General features: G+C 48.0%; 1 protein-coding gene across 1 annotated transcript in view; it reads right to left on the bottom strand.

The window, feature by feature from the left end:
• The window catches only part of LOC144175228 (hepatic leukemia factor-like), a 43,519-nt gene extending 33,588 nt beyond the window's left edge, over window positions 1-9,931 (bottom strand). Inside the window, exons 1-3 of the mRNA XM_077704333.1 lie at window positions 9,901-9,931; window positions 9,764-9,816; window positions 4,455-4,632 (exon numbers count right to left, since the gene is read on the bottom strand). Of these exons, the coding sequence (XP_077560459.1) occupies window positions 4,455-4,632; window positions 9,764-9,816; window positions 9,901-9,931 (262 nt within the window). The remainder of the gene's footprint in view (window positions 1-4,454; window positions 4,633-9,763; window positions 9,817-9,900) is intronic.
• Window positions 9,932-19,847: the final 9,916 nt, after the last annotated feature.

Here is a 19,847-nt window from a genome sequence, read left to right as displayed (position 1 = left end):
GCACAGCGGTCTCGCTTGGGATGAGCTCGCTGACTCGGAAGCAAGACGGGTTCTCAGTGCTGCCGCCCCCACTCGCATCGCATTCTTTCGAGAGGTTCAAATGGTACTGCTTGCTCGCTTTAGAAAATCGGCAGAGGCGCTTAATACTGCTCACGGCAGCTCACGTGCATAAAAGTTGTATGTGCCGGCATAGTGCACGCCGCCATTTTTCTCGGTGTTGAGAGGAGCAGAAGGAGCCACAGCGCCCGCAGTGAATACAGCGGTGCACCGCGCAGAGTGCCCTGACTAGCAGGGGACTGCTGCACAACTGGGTGAGGTTGCGGCGGCAGGGTGCTAAGCTTCGCCGGAGAAGACAACGGTGGGGCCAACGTTACTAGAGTAACGTTGGGTGGGGCTGCGGGGTGCCGAAACGCCGCCGCGTTCCTCACAGCGGAGAAGCGTGGTGGTTCTCTTTTAGCGCGATAGCGTCAGGCTCATTGAGTGATTTCTCGTGAGAACTAGGCGTCCGTAGCTGCCGTGGTGCTCAGCCGTGCTTATCAGTCATGCTAATCAAGCGTCCGCTGGAAGACGTCATCACTGCCAACCGGAAGCGACGTCGGCGGCAGCGGCCCGAAGCGAGCGCCAACCTGAAGCCCACCTGAATCGACCGCAGCGACAACAGGAGGGTGAAAATCAGGGGCGGGCAGAAAAGCTGCCGACAGTTGGGTTTGGGTTGTAGTACTCATTTGGTGATGTCGTTCCAATAAAGTTAGTTGTCAGTACAGCGTCGTCTTGTCATTTTCTTGCCCTAGTGTCTGTGTTTTTTACACTGTTGTTCGAAGATGTTCAACCGATACCAACTCGCCCAAATGTCGACCCTACTGCGACAGTTATACCACGGTGAAAAAAAAAAAAAAAAAAAAAAAATCAGCGATACGCGATTTCAGCAAGCGCCGGACTTGTGCGATGAAGTTCGTTTTTCCCGCGTTGGTTAGGTGTTTAGGCCCGATCAGGCGTTGCTTTCGTGTGCAGAGCCCTATAAACAGGTTGAACCGATGCCTGCCGCCAGAGAACCAGGCAGGTCCATGCATCATGGGGGTGGTGAGGGCACCTTTGTGCGGGCTATGCAAAACGGTGACACAGCGCGTTAGGCACTGGGTGATAACCGGATGATAAATTCCAACACATTCATAGAAACTCCGGGCAGATCACTTAAAAAATGAGGTGCGCTGTCAGTGGCCTCTGTATGGTGCAGGACGCCTATAAAACCGTTGCTGATAGTCTCGCTCTCTCAGCTGGCCTTCAGCGCTTCTAGTGCGGGGTACGCAGCAGCTCTGTTCTTAAGCGCTGCTTCGACGACGAAGTATTGCTATCGCGTCTCACATGCTAAGTACTTAACATGGATGTCCCCGCTCCCCAGCTACTTTTTTCTTTGTGTTTTATTTCCGAGGGTCGCTGCGAGCTTGGTGTATTTTTATTACTATCTTTACAGGGCCAAGAACTTTGACGTCACCACCTGTTCTCACGATGTTGGATGTAAGGCTTTCCCCTTAAACGTGCCACAGCGAATCACTGTCATTCAACAATCTTATAGTCTGGTCCTTAAAGCCTGTTTCGATTGTTTTCTAACACTCAACGTAACTACGCGATTCTTGGTGTGACCTTCACGCTAGTACTGCCATTTCGTAGGCCCTTCGCGCAGCCATAACCGCCCCGCGTGTCTCATTCCTCGAGCAATCTAAGATGTTCTTACGCATATACCCTGTTTATTGCACGTAACCGTCAGACACAGACTTGATTACAGACGGTTGACCAAATTAACCATTCGGGTCACATGGGCAAAAATTAAGCGTTCTTTTCTGGCACTAAGATTCATTATACGTTTTTTTTATAGCGACACGAGACAGCTTTCAAGGTTTTCACACCACCCTAACGGTCGTAGCAGTCAAGTTGCGGCGCTGTAAACGGGATTGCGGACTATGTACGTATATTCAAATCATCGTTTTAATCTCCTTTGCTTCAGCTCCTGTACAACAATCCCCTCCGCAAACCCCTGCAGCCGGTGAGAAAGTTTGATGATTGATTGTTTGTAGGGTTTAACGCGCCGACGCAACTCAGGCGATGAGACGCGCCGTAGTGGAGGGCTCCGGATTAATTTTGACCACCTGGGGATCTTCAACGTGCGCCGAAATCTTGAGCTCACGGGCGTTTTCGCTTTTCGCCTCTATCAGAAAAGCGGCCGCCGCGGCCGGGAATCGAGCCCGCGACCTCGTGCTTAGCAGCGCAACGCCTTAGCCACTGAGCCACCGCGGCGGGTGGTGAGAAAGTTTTCCTCAGGCTTATGTGTCTACATTCGTCCCTCAAAATGGTTTCTTTTTCTCTCTCTCACTTTGCGGGCCTCACGTAATTTTGCCTCTGAATTACACATGAATTATCACCGACGTAAACATTGCAGTATAGACGCGTTGCCTTGCTGTCGTAAGTGCAGTCAGAAGCAAGATACAACGTCAAGAACGAGAAAAAGAGGCGATAACATTACCATGATTCCTACATCGCTGAAAGACCGTTCATTTTGTGCCGTCACAAACTATATAGACGTTGATAAACATTTTGTGGTTGGTTCTACGAGTCGGTACATCGTGCCTGGCAACCCACTCGTGTGGCTCTGCTGCTCGGTGTTCTCCGCGTGCCTTTTGTATGAAACAGTAGCGATAACCGTGATTTTGGGTAACAACTGATGACGCTTGACGCATATTTTGCCGACACGGAAACGCACCTTCACCATCAACGGCTGCCCATTCTGCTGACGTGTTGCTTTTAATCGTAATATGTCACGCCGGTCTATTTAACAGAATTTCAGGTTTCATGATAGAGCAGAACTAGTTCTGTTTCTGCAAATAAGTGAGATCCCTTCTCGGGCGATTACTCGAAGAGGAGGGAGGAGGAGAAAACTTTTTAATCAGCTGTTACATGCGATATCAACCGTGCTGGCTGCCTGCCTTGCTACGCCAGATGAAATGAATATTGCATGAAAACTTCAATCAGACAGACAGGCACAAATATACAGACGCGCACGCAAGCATAACACTAACATTACCGAGTACTTACAGTGTCCTATAGTGACTGGTGTCCCGAAAAAAAATTAACAGCACCCTTGTTGGGTGGCATGCTATCCATGAGGGTGCACATGGATCTCAGGAAGTTTACGTAAAGAGATTCTTGAGGACAAGGGGAGGCGCAGAGAAGGCTCCAGCGCCTTCCGTGTGATAATTGACGAGGACACGGGCCAAGAATCTTTGTAATCCTCATGAATGGCCGAATTCCGGAGAAGAGAGCGAAAAAAATTCGATTAAGCTTATTGCAGGACGGTTTCGTCATGCTTACACAGGCTGCTCGGCGTCCGGTATATATAGTCCTGATCTAGCGTGCATAGCGCTCGTAAGTTTTGTTGGTTTTAATACGGGGCAATAAGGCCTAGGAACTCTTTGAGAAACGAAATAAAAAGAACATATTTTTGCCTGCCCGCGTATGCCCCAATACAGCGTGAGCTCACAAATGCAATGTTCAAACGTAGTTTTAGCAGACTGAGTAGCAACACGAATGGGCACCACTGCGCAAAGACCGATTTTTGTTGTGTTTTATTTTTAAATTTTTATAGCCATTATCTTACATGTTCTCTACCTCGAAAAAGTCCTGTTATGTAAAGGTCTTGGCTGAACCGTTTACGTCTATTTTGTCAACCCAACCTGCCTACAATCCCCCACAAGCAGGCGTGATAAGACTTTTAAACACCACCTAGTTTTTGCAGACACTTTCCATTTTCTATCCTTCTCTCACAGAAACTCACTGTACTCCTAACTTCCGGGGACTCGTCTGTTTATTATTATCCGCTTTAAATGCTGGAGCAGCTAGATAACGATAGGAATTCGGTCCTGTGTTTGAACGAACCATGAAGACGAAATACAGGTTAGGTTCAGAAAAGTAACGCTTTTCCCAGATAACAGCTTCGCCAATTTTGTTTAAAGCTTCCAACAACTTAGCTAGATGTTATGGGAAACAGATAAAGCAGTAGGGACTCCCAATCCCTTCCTCGCCGGGTCTTCGTGACGTCACAGAAGCTCGTCTGTACGATTGGCGGGCGTCGTCAAAAGATCGCGTCAAGACACATGACTGCGTGGCTGCACTGGGGCTTCGAGTTCCGTTTGATGCTTCGCTTGCAGTTTTTACACCGATAACAGTGTTTGCGGTGCCTCCTCCATTGCGTCACCGGTGACGTCGTGTGGCGCGAAATATAAAAGTCTGCAAATGTGTCTTGCGCTTTCGTGGCTGGAATTGAACTGAATGAGTTCCCAAAGGTTAGTTATTTCAAACCGAACTAAGTTGTATTTTGTCTTCATGGCCCGTTTAAGGTGGCAGCGAAAAGGCGAGAGAAGGGACGGCATGCCAAGAGGAGAGAGATAAAGGCTTGCACGTACAGCGGTCGGCGACGCCCGATGCGGGCTGCACCCTGGCCGGCATGTCGTGTCCGTCCAGGTAGCCCCTGAGCCCGATGCCGTACGCTGTTGGAGGCATGGGGCCCGTTCGGCCCATAAGTGTCTCCGCGTCGTCCATGCGGCGGCGGCGCTGCTCCAACCTCCGCTCCTTCGGCTCTGCCTGAGGTGCACGTGGGCGCAGCGTTTGCCTACGCACATCGATTTCTCCACGTCTGCGCACTCCGGGTCTAGCGACACACGTGCGGGGTGCGCTGCTAATTCGAATTACCGAGTTCACCGGAGAAAAAAACTTTTGCAACATTTATGCTTCGCGAAAATTGCCGTTTTCGTGAAACCGGTTTGTTGAATGCTCGAGCATTTCTATTCGGCTCAAGTAAGGAACCCGCCTGTCCGCTTGTAACGATTGATGGGTCGCAGTTTCGCCGCGTACCAAATAAAAGGAACTTTGATAACAGACTTCCTATAATGCACCTGCAAAGATTGCTTTGCAGCATTGAACCTGTGTACTATGGTGAAGTCTACTTTAAAAATTCTCGGTGTGAGAGCATTAAGCAATTGTTAGACAATTACAACTTTTTCAAACTGCAGTTTCTGCTACTATTTTACTACTCTGTGGACACTGGCACTTCAGCGCGTCAGAATTTTGTTTTGTTAGTTGTTACTGACGTCCGTTAGAAGCTGGTTGCTGAATGTGACAAAGAACGCCTCCCTGATCGCAATCGACTTTCGTATTGTTGCTTTTTAGTATCGCGAGGCTTCAACGTTTCGTTACAAATGGTTAATGCGTAAAACGCGTTGTGAGGTTTGGTATGGGATAGTATAGCACGGGAAGCGTTCGTGTGGTAGTGCTCTTTGACGTAACATTGAATGACCCTGCGTTCACCGCCCGGGGAAATTTTATACCGATGTCGAAGCGGGTTATTTTAGAGGCTCTCTGCTTGCTCGACAGTGTTCCTCACATTCTACTCGCGATCAAAAGATAGAACGAGGACTAAGCTGTTACTTGTAGCGTTTTCACAAGACCGGTAACTATAATCAAAGAAATTTTTTATTGTACTCCTAATCTGCAAAAAAAAAAAAAGTCATGTTTCTTAGCAGCTTGACCATTTTTATAAAGCTATAACGCTATATATCTATATATATTTTTATAAAGACCATTTTTGTGTTGCCGTATTTGACTAGTTCCGCTATACTCTTTTAGGGCCTTCAATCGTTTGATACGCGTTTTTGTTCTTCCAGCAGCCAGCACTTTTTTCTTGCAGCTAAAGGCAAAACTCTGTAGTTTCGTTTTCTTTAGCTAAATACCAAAAAGTCATAAGGTATGGAGAAAATTTTCTGCACTATAATTTTTTCAAACATCTACGTTATTAAAAACAAACTGCTGCAGCCTTTTATAGACTTCATGAAGCTAGGTTTCAAAGATAAATTTCATTCTGCAGGGCATAATTTTTATGTCCCCATACCATCACCATAATCACCATAACCCTTACCCCACCAACCACTATCAACATCATCGTCATCATCATGATAATAATAAAAGCAATCATTACTCATTGGGGGAGTATTCCAAGGCAAAAGCTTCTATCGAAGTAATACACCTAGCTATGTCCAGTGTTAGCCTAACCTTTCTTTTCACCGGAATTTTCCCGTCTCATCGGTCCATCTAGTATTCAGTATTACTCAGCTTCTCATCATCCTCACAGTTTCTTGTTTGGTTTATGTTTTGTCCTCTCCGAACGTTGTACGCCCAGTTGAGCTCCATTTTGTTTTCTTGATCTGAGCCAGAATGTCCACTATCCTAGTTTGTTTCCTTACGCGGACTTTCTGTTCTCAAGCGTACCGAACGTCTTTCTTTCTTTTCATGGTTGTCTGGTTCATCTTTGCTTTTTCTCCCTGGTGATTTTACGCTCCTGCGTCATGAGGAAATGGTGCATGTATGCACTGGCTCCATATTGTTTATTTCACTAACAAGCGTAAGGTACTAATGAATATGTAGGAGTGCTGTCTAAACGCACTCCATCCCGCGTTAAGTCTGCGCATGATTTCTTTGTCGTGGCCTAGTAAGCAATGTTCCGAGATAAGTGTAGTCACCTGCTTCGAATATGTTATCCCCACTGAAGCGCTGCGTCAAGGTATATTGTGAAACATTACCTTTGGTGCATTCGTATTAATCTTTAGGCCTAGTGCTCAGCTTTAACCATTAAATGGTGAATATTTTGTACCAGTTATTTGCAAGTTTACTTCCCGAGATGATGCCAACAATCCTCAAGTTTATTTGGTGCTGCTTATTACAATTTGGACGACTCAGCGCGCAATGGAACGGAAGATGATAGGTGTAACATTAAGGGACAAGAAGAGAGCGGAGTGGGTCAGGGAACAAACGCGTGTTGAGGACATATTAGCAGAAATTAAGAAGAAGAAATGGACGTGGGCAGGGCATGTAATGCGAAGGCAAGATAACCGTTGGTCATTAAGGGTAGCAGAGTGGATCCCTAGAGAAGGCAAGCGTTGCAGGGGGCGGCGGAAAGTTAGATGGGCAGATGAGATCAAGAAGTTTGCGGGAATAAATTGGTCGCAGTTAGCACAGGACCGGGGTAATTGGAGAATAATGGGAGAGGCCTTTGCCCTGCAGTGGGCGTAGATGGGCTGGTGATGATGTTGATGATGATTAACTCGGATCCATTACGTCTCCCAACTGAGCTTTCTAAACACGCTTTCAACAAAAGTTGCAAGTAATTTCGGAAATATCGTGTCTCCTTGCCCTAACACCATCGGCTCACAGTTTTATGGCGACATTCTTCGGTGAAGCTTAAGATGACGTATTACGCGGTTCACGCCATAGGGACGTTTTGTGTGGTCTTCATTGAAGGCGCCATTTTTCGGCAGGCAATATGGGCCTCTACATGTCCTGTTTATTAACTTAAGGTACCAAAAAGCCTCGGCGTGTAGTTTTCTCGTTCGTCGTGCTGCTTAAAGGAGTACTGACACCAAATTTAGAGGCCTAAATAACGATATAATTGGCTTCAGTAGTTTGTACAGATTACCCACAGAAATTTTTGGAGCGATCCGAGGCTGGAAACGCATCAAAAATCGATTTTAATTGCCCTGGCCGCGAACTATTACAAATCGGCAGCACTAGCGAAATCGCTTAGGGTGTGACGTCAGGCTATCCGCGATTTTGCGGCCGATTCAGCATGACGTCATACAGTTGTTTCCGGAACCGGAAGCGATAGCCTGCGCTGTTGTTGTGGGCGGTCTCGCTTCGATAGGAGGTTTGGCTTGGCTGCGGTACCGCTGTGAGCAAGGCTTGCGAAGTGCGCACTTCACGTTTCCGCGCAGGTATTGCCATCTCTCGACCGGTCGGCGCACCGCCCGCCGCGCGCCGCGGGGGGCCGGTCAGCGTATACGCTTGCATCGCGGCAGATATCTGATCGCCGCTTTTAAAATAAGCCCTGATAACAATCCCAAGCACAATTTTTCACCACACTAACACCTACTTTCTCGCATGTGGAACTTCATTTTAACGATCAGATTGATTCAGAAGAGCAGCGACAAGCGGTTGCTACCGTCTTGCTACCGTGGTCTGCGCCGGATCGAGCCGCTGAGTGTCCGAGCTGGCAGGCGCGGCCGGCGTGTGCGCGAACTGTTTCCGAAGGCAGGAAACGCTTCACGATTGCCTGCTTTATCCATTTTTTGCGATTAAACGCGCGGGATCTACAAATTCAGCTCAGCGATAGTCGTAGTTGACCATGGAGCAAAAACGGTGGGCGGAGCGACGCCGACGACGCATCGCATGCACGCATCGGGTCATGTGTCTCAAATTCACGCGTACGACTAGTCGTGGTGACAGTCGTAACGATCAGTCGCATGCGAATCGAGTGTACAAATCGTACATGTGTCCAGCGCTTTAGTGTGAACCGCGTGCAATCCGTAGCAGACGATGCAGCGAACGTCCCTGACGTCACGGAGACCATGACGTCACGGTCCGACGTCACGGAGACCGTGACGTCAGGCAGTCCGCTTGCAGGCTCTCCTTCGAACGGCCATTTTCCCGCGCGGCGACCGAATTTGAAAGTGGTTGCAATAAACGTGCTATAATTAATTATATGTTGGTGGCTGACGCCTTTCGGTTCGATTTTCGTAATTACTGGGACCATAGGTATTCTTTACAGCATAAAAACTGAAAGCGAGAAATTTCGTGTCAGTACTCCTTTAAGATTCAATAGAGAATACTAGCTCCACTCACCTCTGGAGTTGTGTTGTCTTCTTGTTCGGAGTTCACAGTAAGCTAGATGAAGGCAACAAGAGGGCTCAGGGAGGGCTAATGCCAACTTCAGCCTACTCCCAGGGGTATCTGTAGGAACACAGAACGCGAGAAAAGCAACATCGCAGGTCAAGTTATGGCGCTGGGGATGCTGCAAAAAGCAAAACAACCATCATAAAGGCGAATCTGGAGCAAACTGTGTCTTGTTGCAAGCTGAGGCGAAGAGGGGATGACACTTTGCGAACTCTTTTGTCGACATTCTATTATCAGTATTAAAAAAAAAGTACAGAGCTGTAAAGTATCCACCATTGCCCTGTGCGAGGTAAACCAGGAGAGGGTTCGGTTGGTTTGCTGCGAAACTAATCACGCTCACTGTTTTTCTGAGTTTGAATTTTCGCGCACAGCTTAGAGGCATCATGGCTCGAAAGCCTTAATCATTGCCAAAATGAACCGAAATATTTGCTTTCATTATGATCCAGGTAATTCACATGTCTCAACTCACACGTGAGGTGGAAATACGAAACGGGGCTTTTCAATGAATGTTTTTACACCCACAAATAGATCAACTTGACAAAAGTTGAAATCGGTAGAATATCCGTGTTTCAGAGATCGGCGGAGTCAGTAACGTGTTGACACGCAGAACTGTTTACAATGAAGGCACAGGAGTAGCAACTAAATTGGCAACAACTCCAAATAATGCGCATTGACGGCAACGCTGCGAAGCGACAATAAACGCTGGGCCGCTTCCCTAAATATAATCTCCTTTAATGAATCCCGCACACTTGACTCAGGACGCGAAACGTCGCTTGTTGTGAAGCCCTTGCTCGCACATTCATCATTGGTCTGCTAGCGAGGCAGGTAGCGGTGTGTGTTTGGTTTGATGTGGCTAAAAGGCACCAAGCAAGCCGGTTAAAGATGGCAGAATATTTACGTTTTTGATGGAGGCGATTCCCGATGATCTTCTGCTCTCAGTGAACCACGCGTCGGGCGTTGTCGTCGTTCAGCCGACGCCCGGGACCGAGCGTACCTGTTGCATCGTGGCGGGGCGAAACTCGGCCTCGAAACGCTGGAGTTCCGAGCCTGGCCGAAAGGGCCCAGAAGAGGAGGGGAGAGGAGGCTGTCGAGGAGGAGGGGGCGCACGTGTCCAGGGGGGGGCGGTCGCACCGGAGCCCGGCCCCTGGCCCGGAGCGCGCATGCCTGCCTCTCCGGGTGCGTGAGCGCACCCGCGCGGGACGGCGCCGGGAAAGTGGGAAACGGGATTGGGAAAGGGGGAAGCGGGAGAAGGGAAGATGCTGCTCCCCGGGATCCCGGGGAGGAAAGCGCGTGGTCGCGGCGCGGCCACCGGACGGAAACAGTCGCCTCCTTTTTATGCACCGGCTCGAGGGCGCGCAGTTTTATTGCGCGAGTGTGGGCTGCCGGGTTCCTCGCGAGCATACCCGACCAAGGCTGACACTGAACTATGTGGTCCCGCGAAAGAGAGAACATTTGTGGTCGATACAAACGCTTTCAGCGGAGAAGCGCGTGTTTGAAATTGGCTGAATTTGTAATAGAATAGGGGTTCAAGTCAGTGACCCTGACATTAAAGAATGTTTGATCCTGAAACTTTTTTATGAAACGATATATCTCTGAGGGGTAAGTAAATAAGTTTGATGGAGGCGTGCTCACCCCCGGTCTTTGTGAAACGCGTGTGAGTTATTGTCTTTCCGTTGCTGCCGGAGTTGTCACATAATGAAGGCGGCAATTGTTGGCAGCCAGACAACTAAATTCGTAATTAGCAACACAGCAAAGTATTTCATTCAGTAGGCCATAATTGTGAAGCAACTTCTCTTTCTTCTGTTTTGTATCGGAATACTTGGTGAAGAACTCAGCCCTTGTAGATGACGGGGAGGGAACGGTTCAGCATCAGGTGTTGTGAGTCGACTTTGAAAAAACGGAGCATTCTAGAAGACAAATCGACTTTCTCAGTTATTTTATACTGAATTGCAGGGGTATCGAGTCAGGAAAAAAAAAATGCCGCTTGCCTGATAAATCGTATTGAAACTCTATCATTATGACCTTCCGCAGCCTTACACATGTCAGTTGCGTTCGTGCACCCCTCTTGAGTAGCAATAATAGAGCCCCTGAACGAAGCCCTAACCCAGGGCGACGACGATGACAGCGCTCGGAAGTTAACGGCTACGATGAACCGTCATCTTATGATGACGTCAGGATCAATAAACGCACGCACGTACACACATCATGGCTCATCTCATTTAACATAGCCACCATCCTTTGTCAACGGTGACGATGATTACGATTATGCTGCTGCTGATGATGATTAGGATGGGTCGTTATGTGCATACTCACGGACAATATTTCTGCAATGAAATGAGTGTATACGCCATGACAACCTGAGCCTGGCACAGCGAGAAGACACTTTAAAGCTGTGTTCACCGCATAAAGTGTCTGGTTGTGGCAAAGCCGACTTTTCTTTCGAGAAAAGAAGACTAGAATGCTGGTGGACGAAAAACAGAGAGGGAAATATTGCCTAGGACAGCTACCTCCTGCAACAGAAAAAAATAAGTATTTTGTGCGTTATAACGTTTTTTTCGTGCCTGCCCTAAGAGCAGCGCCAGCATTAAACGAAGAGTATAAAACATAGGTATATTAGTTGTTTTTTGCTACGATGACACGTCATCACCCCGCTACAAAGGGGATTCCAATAGCAACAATCATCATCATCATCATCATCATCATCAAAGTGGCAGACACATCAGCGGCCGATGCGGAGAACTTCCGGGGGCCAAACCAGTTTGGCCCCCGGAAGGATGCGCACACGCATCCTTTCCCGCTCATGTGTTTCGCCCTTAAAGGGGTTGTATTTATGCAGATACGGTTTAGTGGCTTCTAGCTTTGAAACGGGCTGAAAATGCTCCAGAAAGCACCCGACCGCAAGCAATATGAGAAACAAGGCAGAACGGGTCTACCATAGGCCAGGCTCGGCAACTATGGTTAACGGCAAGAACACTACGGGCACCAGCACTTCCAGCGCTAACGTGGGAAGGACAGGTCAGGCATGATACGAACAATTGGACATGTAGCAGTGGAACTGCCGAAGCTACAGCAGAAAGTAAAGCCTGTGTTGACAGCATATAAGCACGCACCTGACGCCGCCAGCTGTAATCACGCACCAGGAGACCGGAAGAACACCTCACCCTACATCGCTACGAGGTCATTAATTGTCACAACAGCAATCCGGCAAAATATCGTACAGAGAGAGAGAGAGAGAGAGAGAGAGAGAGAGAGAGAGAGAGAGAGAGAGAGAGAGAGAGAGAGAGAGAGAGAGAGAGAGAGAGAGAGAGAGAGAGAGAGAGAGAGAGAGAGAATAAACTTTAGTACGAGCAAATTCCCATTGGATACTTTTGCTACAACCACCATCGTTGCTGTAAGCGTGAGCTTCCTTCATTTTTTTGGAAGTTTCCGGCACTTTTGGAAGATTCGGATTGAGCCTCACCTTGGAGGGGCATACGCTATGACGTGTCTTTCTCGTTCCGAGCAAGTGTTGCCATGGTTACTGCGAAAGCTGGAACATTTCTCATTCCGAGCAAGTGCTCATTTGATCAACTTTCCTCCTCATCACCTCATACTCCATCGTCTATGCCCTGTGGCAAAATAAGCGCTACAAAAAATTGTTGCCACGATTACGGCGAAAGCTGGGGCTGTTTTTTGGCAATCTTGGCCAACCTGCCTGAGTGGGTGTGCTTGGCTTGAAAAACGTGCGGGGGACGCTGGGCGGTCGGTTCAAGGCACACACACACACGAGCGCTCGGTATTTTCTTGTTTGTTTTTTTAGCTGCCGGATGGTCGCCACGAGGCACGCACTCACGTGCTCTCGGCATTTACTTGGTATTTTTAACTGCGGACACCAAACTTTTACGATTTGCTAAACAGCTTCGCTGTTAAAACGATCTACGTAAGCTTCGTTTTTTCAGGCTGGCTTTTTCACAATGTTGTCGCACAGTGAAGCCTACTCACAAAGAAAAATAAGTGGCACGGACGCGGACACCAAGCATAATCGCGATGTTCGTCTGAACCTCGAATACCGGGAGGCGGAGAACGCAAGATGCCGGCGCGGCTATAATCCCAGTGACCATTTCCCCGGCGCGACGGGGTGGTTTGAACGGGAGCACGTGTTCAGAACAAGGAACCACAAACAGCTCCGCAAATAGACCATTTTCACAGAGGGGAATGGCAGTGATATTCTTTGAATTGGCCAAAAGGTGAGGCTGGAGCGTCGTTTATGGTTTGACTGTGAACCATGGTACGTGTTCAGGCTCCTTTCTGTAGTGTCCGTGCACGCAAAGCACAAAACACAGATAAAATCCTGCCAATGGAAACAGGCGTGGTTGAAGTTGGGCTGGCTCCACAATTAGGTAGAAATCGATTGATTGTAGGGTTTTAACGCGCCGACGCAGCGCAGGCGATGAGGCGTGCGCCGTAGTGGAGGGCTCTGAATTAAGTTTGACCACATGGGGATCTTTAACGAGTGCCGAAACCTCGTACACACGGGCGTTTTTGCTTTTCGCCTCCATCAGAAAAGCGGCCGCTGCCGCCGCCGGGAATTGTACCCGTGACCTCGTGCTCAGCAGCACAACGCGTTAGCCACTGAGCCACCGCGGCGGGTAATTATGTAAAAAAAAACAAAAAAACTAGACATTGTTGCAATAAAACATGCGCTCAGGCTACGCAAATAAAGGTATTGTAGGCTCACAAAGCCAACATTCTACGTGAGTTCTACTTGAGCCATGTTTTATCATGTCTGCTTGGTTCTTCTTTATTGTAATTAGCATGTACGTTGCTCGAGTTAATGATAATTCTTGCTAGTTTTAGTTTTTTTTTGCGCGCAAGCAGAAATTCCTGTCGGACGTGCCTGGGCACATGATTAAAATCTTGATTCCATTTTCATCATCATCATCATCATTACTATTACAATCATTATTAGCCGAGCCTACCAGGTGTATTTCTCCGTTGAACTTGTAATAAATTGTGTTGTGCTTTACTGTACCAGTATCATTATTATATAGTGTGTGTCTCTCAAAGCAATGCATGGTCCAAGCTTAGACATTTGTTAGCCGAGGCTTAGCCGCTACCTGCCTTCACTGCTAGCGGAGAGCTATGTTACGTTTTACGGGACCCATGCTAACTTTAGAAGCGCTGGAACTGCATTTCTAATGGTCGCGCAAATAATTTCTCACTTTTATTTTAATTTATTTGTACTCTGGGTGTTGTAAAACATTCTCGTATTTTCGAACGCCCTCCTCTCACTTCAGCGGGAAACGGAAGGCTGCTGTGACCCTAAATTCGTCGGTCCTTAGTTTCACAAGGCCATAGTATGCGGGAAAGGCGCCTCTTTTTTTTTTTTTTTTTTTCCAACAAAAGTCTTCAAATCGTTTTTTTTTGTTGCTGCTTTTATTGCGTAAGATAGAAAAAGGCAGAAAAAAAGCCGAGCGAGCTGCGCTGCGACTTGGAACGAACGACACGAGGACTGACGGAAACGTCGCACCGCAAGTCGAAATCGACACTCGAAACGATGGAAGGAAGATTCGTCGAACGTGCTCACTTTCGAAACACATGCCTCGGCAGAGAAGAAATGTTCAAAGGACGCGCGCCTCTCCTGCCCTTACACGTGACCAGAGCTGTGCCAAGACAATTCGTTTTCTTGCGCTGCCTTTGCTCTCGACTGTTGCTCCCTCGATACGATTAGAACAAAAAAGGCGCGTGCGTGGAGGAACTCGCAGACATGCACGGAGAGAACTAACACGATCCCGAGGCGGGAGGCACGTAGTTTCTGCCGACTCGCATTGGCTCCTTCGAGATCTGGTCACGCGGTGCCCCTGACGTCTTGGCCTTTAAGTGCGTATAGGTGGAGCTCTGGCCCCGCCCAGCACGACGACACTTGCAGCGCAAGGGGAACGGCATCGCTCTGTCCTGCAGCGCACAAAGGAACTGAAGCTGATGAGATGGGGTGAGGGAACGCCGAAAGGAAGCGGGGAGAGTGAGGGGAAAGAAATCGGTGCTCGACCTTCAAGCCTGCTCGATTATCGACGCGATGCAGGCCGAGCAAACTGGGCTACCGACGATTGCGCGTGTCGCCGCCGGGTCGTTACGTGCGACCTCGTGAAACTCGCCGCCAATGTCGGACGCACAGACGGCAGGCACGCCTAGAATCCAGGCGAAAAAAAGAAAAAGGAAAAAGAAAGTTGTGTTGAATTTTCTTTCTTTCTTTCTCACGGCAGAGGAGTTGAAGAAAGAGCACATGCAGGTGCACGAACAACCATGAACGTCCTTTCTTTTTTCCGTTTTTTTTCCGCTATTACGCAAGCAGGTATACTGTCAAACCCGTTTATAGCGAACTGCAATATGCACCGCGATTTGTTCGATATATCCAATAGTTCGATATAGCCGAACCCGCCTATAACGAGCTTATTGTTATGAGTTCGCATTGCGCGGTAGCCCCCCCCCCCCCCCCCCCCAACTTCCCCTCCTCAACTCCACCATCCCCGCATGCAGAAACAAACACAGTAAAGTATCCATTAACCATACCCAAAATAATCCATTTATTGCTATTATTGAAGCTTCTTTCCGCCTTAACTGCCTACTTTGCAAAAAAAGCGGTGATTCTTGTTTTCACTTTTGTTTTGGCGGCTACAACTAGCATAGCATTCTCTACACGAAACATTGTTTGGAGCAGTACGAGTCTGCGTTCTCCAAAATCGAGGAAGCATTGGCGGAGCACATCGACTGCCGAAAACGCTTCACTATAATCATCGGACGGCTTTCACTCGCGACATCATCGGGAACGCTGGCGAGCTCTTTCCACAGTTCACCGATGCTGCTGTCTTGGTACGGACTCGCTGACTGGGCGGGTTCCGTCGTACGTCCCACGTGTCGGAAATAGTTACGGATAATGTCGGCCGTCACGTCGCTCCGTGCAAGGCGCAATGTCCCAGTCGCGGCTCTTGCTCCGTGGTCGCAGCCAATCCACATCTCAATCGCCGCTCCGAGACCATGCATTTCGGCGGCCATTCTAGGCGCGCGGAGTTCGATATATCGGATGTGAACTTCGTTATAAGGAATATGTTTCCCATGTATTTCCGTAACTGAATTTTTTTTTGTTCGATATATCCCTTTACGGCCCAACCCACACAAACGTGTGGGTCAACAAATCGTTTACTAAGTGGCACCTGTTTCGGTTTCAGTTTCACAGCCCTTGGTAGTCGCTGCGAACGCTTCCGAGACTTTATTGGTTTCGTTAGTTCACTCATGTCGCCACCAGGGGGCGAGAAATCGCACATTAAAAACGGCGCTCAAGCCAGCGCGATCACGCTAGCCGCCTTCAAGATGAATACAGATATTTCCTCTTGCTATTCTCGTATTTTCTGAATAACAAGCGTAAGACATGACTTGCAGGACTTGGAAAAACGCGATTGGCTAAAAAATACACCCGTTCCCTTCGTCTTCGTTTCGTCATCACGCTTGAAAAATGCACCCACACATATGTGTGGGCTGGGCTTTTGTCGTCACGAAAATTTTGCTGGGCACTACAGGGTGGCGGGCTCGTGCCCTGCAGCGCTAGCGATAAAAAATTTTTCTTCCTTTCTTCGTGTCTCATTTATTCGCGGTTTTGTGCTGGCTCGTTGGTAATGTTTTCTCGCGCCTGAACCTTGAACTAGTTCCGTAATTACATATAAAAAATATTAATTATAATTATTAATTATATTAATTAAAACTTCATTATTATTGATTTTACAAAAATCCCTTTTATAATATAAGTACTCCTGAAAACAATGTAAAACTCGTAAATAAAACGTAAAAACGCAGGTTTTCTGCGCCTGGTGCCATTTTTAAGGTATTCTTACTACCCGCAGATCATACGAATAGAAGCCCAGCCCACACATATGTGTGGGTTTGTTTTCTGTGTGAAATACTCTGCGCTTTCTATTTTCATTTGTCGAAGCATGATTAGGAAGGGGTAAATACACAAAATTTATTTACTTGTGGCCTTCTTTTCCAAAATCTTTTTGCTGGGCAGGAAAGGGATATAGCTTAATTCGCTCTATCCGGGTTCGTTATAGCCGGGTTTGACTGTAACGCTCCTTCGGACGCCGGTCCCCACTCAAGTCGTCAAGTAGGCTTATAGTAAATCTTGAGTGACAAATCAGTTACAAGAACCTTAATACGTTGACGCCACTCACGGTAAAGCCACCATTAGAGAAATATTCGAAAGAACCTTGGCTCCAGTTTATCGTATTGACAAAAACTACGAAGCCGAGAAGGTGTTGAGCTCACAGTTTAGAACTTGTTTATGTTCGGGGAATGGGTGTGGTGAGTTTATAGGAAGACAAAAATACTGAAGTCCACCTAAAATGCCGCTGAACAGCTACGAAGGACAGCCGTACGGCTTTCTCAGACAACTTCGCAGTTGAAGAAACATTGCCCTCGTCTGGGCTGGGACCAGGCACTACCGTTCGCTCCACCAAAGGGGCAAACCAGAGAACTAGCCGTTTATAGCACCCGAGCGAATCAACCGTCAGCTAAACGTGAGGTATAGGAACTGTTTCTTCGCAGAAACTTCGTCTAGTAGATCGCCTTTAAATGGTTGGGGTCACGGGTTCGAATCCTGGACCAGGATGAACTTAAAAGTGGAGCTTTCTTGTTCTCACTGATGGCGGAGTCGTAACCAAAGCGGACTGCAGGAAAGCCAACTTTACACAATGGGAGGGCACAAGAAGAAGATGGCGATGATTATGATGACAATTGAAACGCTTCACGTGGTAGGAATCGAATATGGGTCCCTCGCGTTATGAAGCCGACCTCTACACGATTGCATCATTTCGAACCAGAGGTCGGCGGACTCACTCATGAGTCCACTCACTCAGACTCATTTGGACTCAAACTCACACGTGAGTTTGAGTTTGAGTGAGCGTGAGGCTAGTGTGGCATGGTGAGTTTCAGCTTGAGTGAGTTTAAGCCCGACTGAGTTTGAGTACGCCTGAGACCGGGTGAGTTCTGAGTCCATTTTGAGTTTTGAGTCCATTTTGAGTTTTGAGTACATTTTGAGTTTGAGTGCATTTTGAGTACTGAGTACATTTTGAGTTTGAGTACATTTTGAGTGCTGAGTACATTTTGAGTTTTGGGTCCGAGTGAGTTCTGAGTTTTGCGCTCTCTGTGAGTTTGAGTTTGAGTGAGCGCAGATGTGCTACTCAGCATTGAGTCCGAGTTTGAGTGAGTGGTGATTCGAAAAAAAAAATTGTGAGTGAGTTTGAGTGAGCCGCGCCAACTTTGTCGAGGTATGTTCCGAACAGTTCGACGATGGGGGATTAGGGAGGGGGGGGGGGGGGCGCTCAGCTTTGTTGTGACAGATTTATTTGCTGTGGTTTGAGTTTGGACTTTGACTCGCAGGACTTTGACTCGCCCTTTGATCGCTGCGGCTTCGACTTTGAGTGTAGTTGCTTTGAGTATGGCACTTCGCCACTTGATTTTCGCAAACAAGAAAGCTTCGCGTCGACACGGCCCGTCGTCGTCTTTGCAACCATCGCCGTCTCCCGCTGTCTGCTCTCGGTATTCTACAAATTACTTCGTTTTATCTCATAATTAATAATTAAATTTTCGTATTTATTAATTGGCTTTGCTTGCTATGCGACCTGACCGCCAGATAGCCTCACCGCCAGAGGTCTACGTCAACACTGGCTGTGCGTCCGAAGTTTGTGTCGATGTCTGGCTGGCTCTGACTTGGCGTAACAAGCGCGTATTCGGCGTACGCGGGAATACGCCGATTTTACGCGTCCATGTGGTTGGGCCTTAAAGCCATGCTTATGTAAGGCTACTCTTATCGCTTTCACCCCAATCTGTCCTAGCAAGTCGGGCTGCTAGTCTGGCTGACCTCATCAAGTCATTAAAGAACTCTCTCTCTCTCTCTCTCTCTCTCTCTCTCTCTCTCTCTCTCTCTCTCTCTCTCTCTCTCTCTCTCTCTCTCTCTCTCTCTCTCTCTCTCTCTCTCTCTCTCTCTCTCTCTCTCTCTCCGGCGCACAAGCTGCGCTTTTTTTCATATTGCTTCGCTCAGTGGGACCCTTGCCGCTGCAGTTACCACGTGACTAGGTGGGGGTGGAACGGTTGCTTCGCTCAGCACCGGCTTAGGTGCCTGTGCGTGCGCTTCAGCGCAGGCGAGCCACGAGACTTGGGGGGGGGGGGGAGGGGAGGGGGGGGGGGGAGGGGGGGTGCGCTTAGTGGCTGCTTCTCCTGCGCTTGGTCCCTCAGTCCCACCGTCGATGGCGCGCCGGCTTGGCTGTCTGTGCATGCGAAAGGATGAATCCAGTCATCCAGTAGATATAGCTAGACGGCAGGTTGGCTATAACCTTCGTTAGCTAAAACAATTGTTGCGACTGCGTTATTTTTTCCTGAGTGGGTACTTTGGCTTTCTACATGCCTAATCATATCGTTGAGAACGTGTTGCTCACACATTAGGGAAGTCGCTAATACTTGTTTCTTTCTTCCTCCGGGTAAGTCTGTACACTTGTGTTATGTGTACAGTTTATCCCTTGTTTCTCCTGTGTGCTTGCAGTTATGCAGTGTGCATTGTTTCACCGTGTTCTGTAAACTCCTGGATTGGTAGCCAGAAGGCAGTATCGAACAAATAAATACATCGTACGCAAAGGCAAACTTTCACAGAACACGGTGTGCATAGCCGTTGCTTTCGCTTGTGATAACCAGATTTAAAAGTGTTAACACTGAACCATTTATTCTAGTATGTTTTGCCCACGAATTGCAGACTAGCTTACTTTTAATATCTACGTAGTGTCGTTTTCTATAATCCCAAAGGCGACGTTGCAACTCAGTTATTTATTTAGTTTTCTCTATGCTCATACCGATGAGTGAAGATGCGATCCCGTACCTACGTCTTCCTCTCTATTTTTTTTCATAACCATAATTTCTTGCCGGTCAGTTATTTTTAGCCAGTACTCTGGGCCGACAGTATGGCGGAAACAAAATGGCCGCTTACCTGCTCGCTTCTCTGCAAAAGTCGTTGAATGACGATAGTCTTCTGCGGCCGCTAGATGTAACTGCTTCTTTTC

Source organism: Haemaphysalis longicornis, unplaced genomic scaffold, assembly GCF_048455015.1.
Source record: "Haemaphysalis longicornis isolate Haplotype H1 unplaced genomic scaffold, Haemaphysalis longicornis Haplotype H1 scaffold_3, whole genome shotgun sequence".
In the NCBI taxonomy this organism is placed as follows: Eukaryota; Metazoa; Arthropoda; class Arachnida; order Ixodida; family Ixodidae; genus Haemaphysalis; species Haemaphysalis longicornis.
This window is presented reverse-complemented; position numbering and strand designations above follow the sequence as displayed.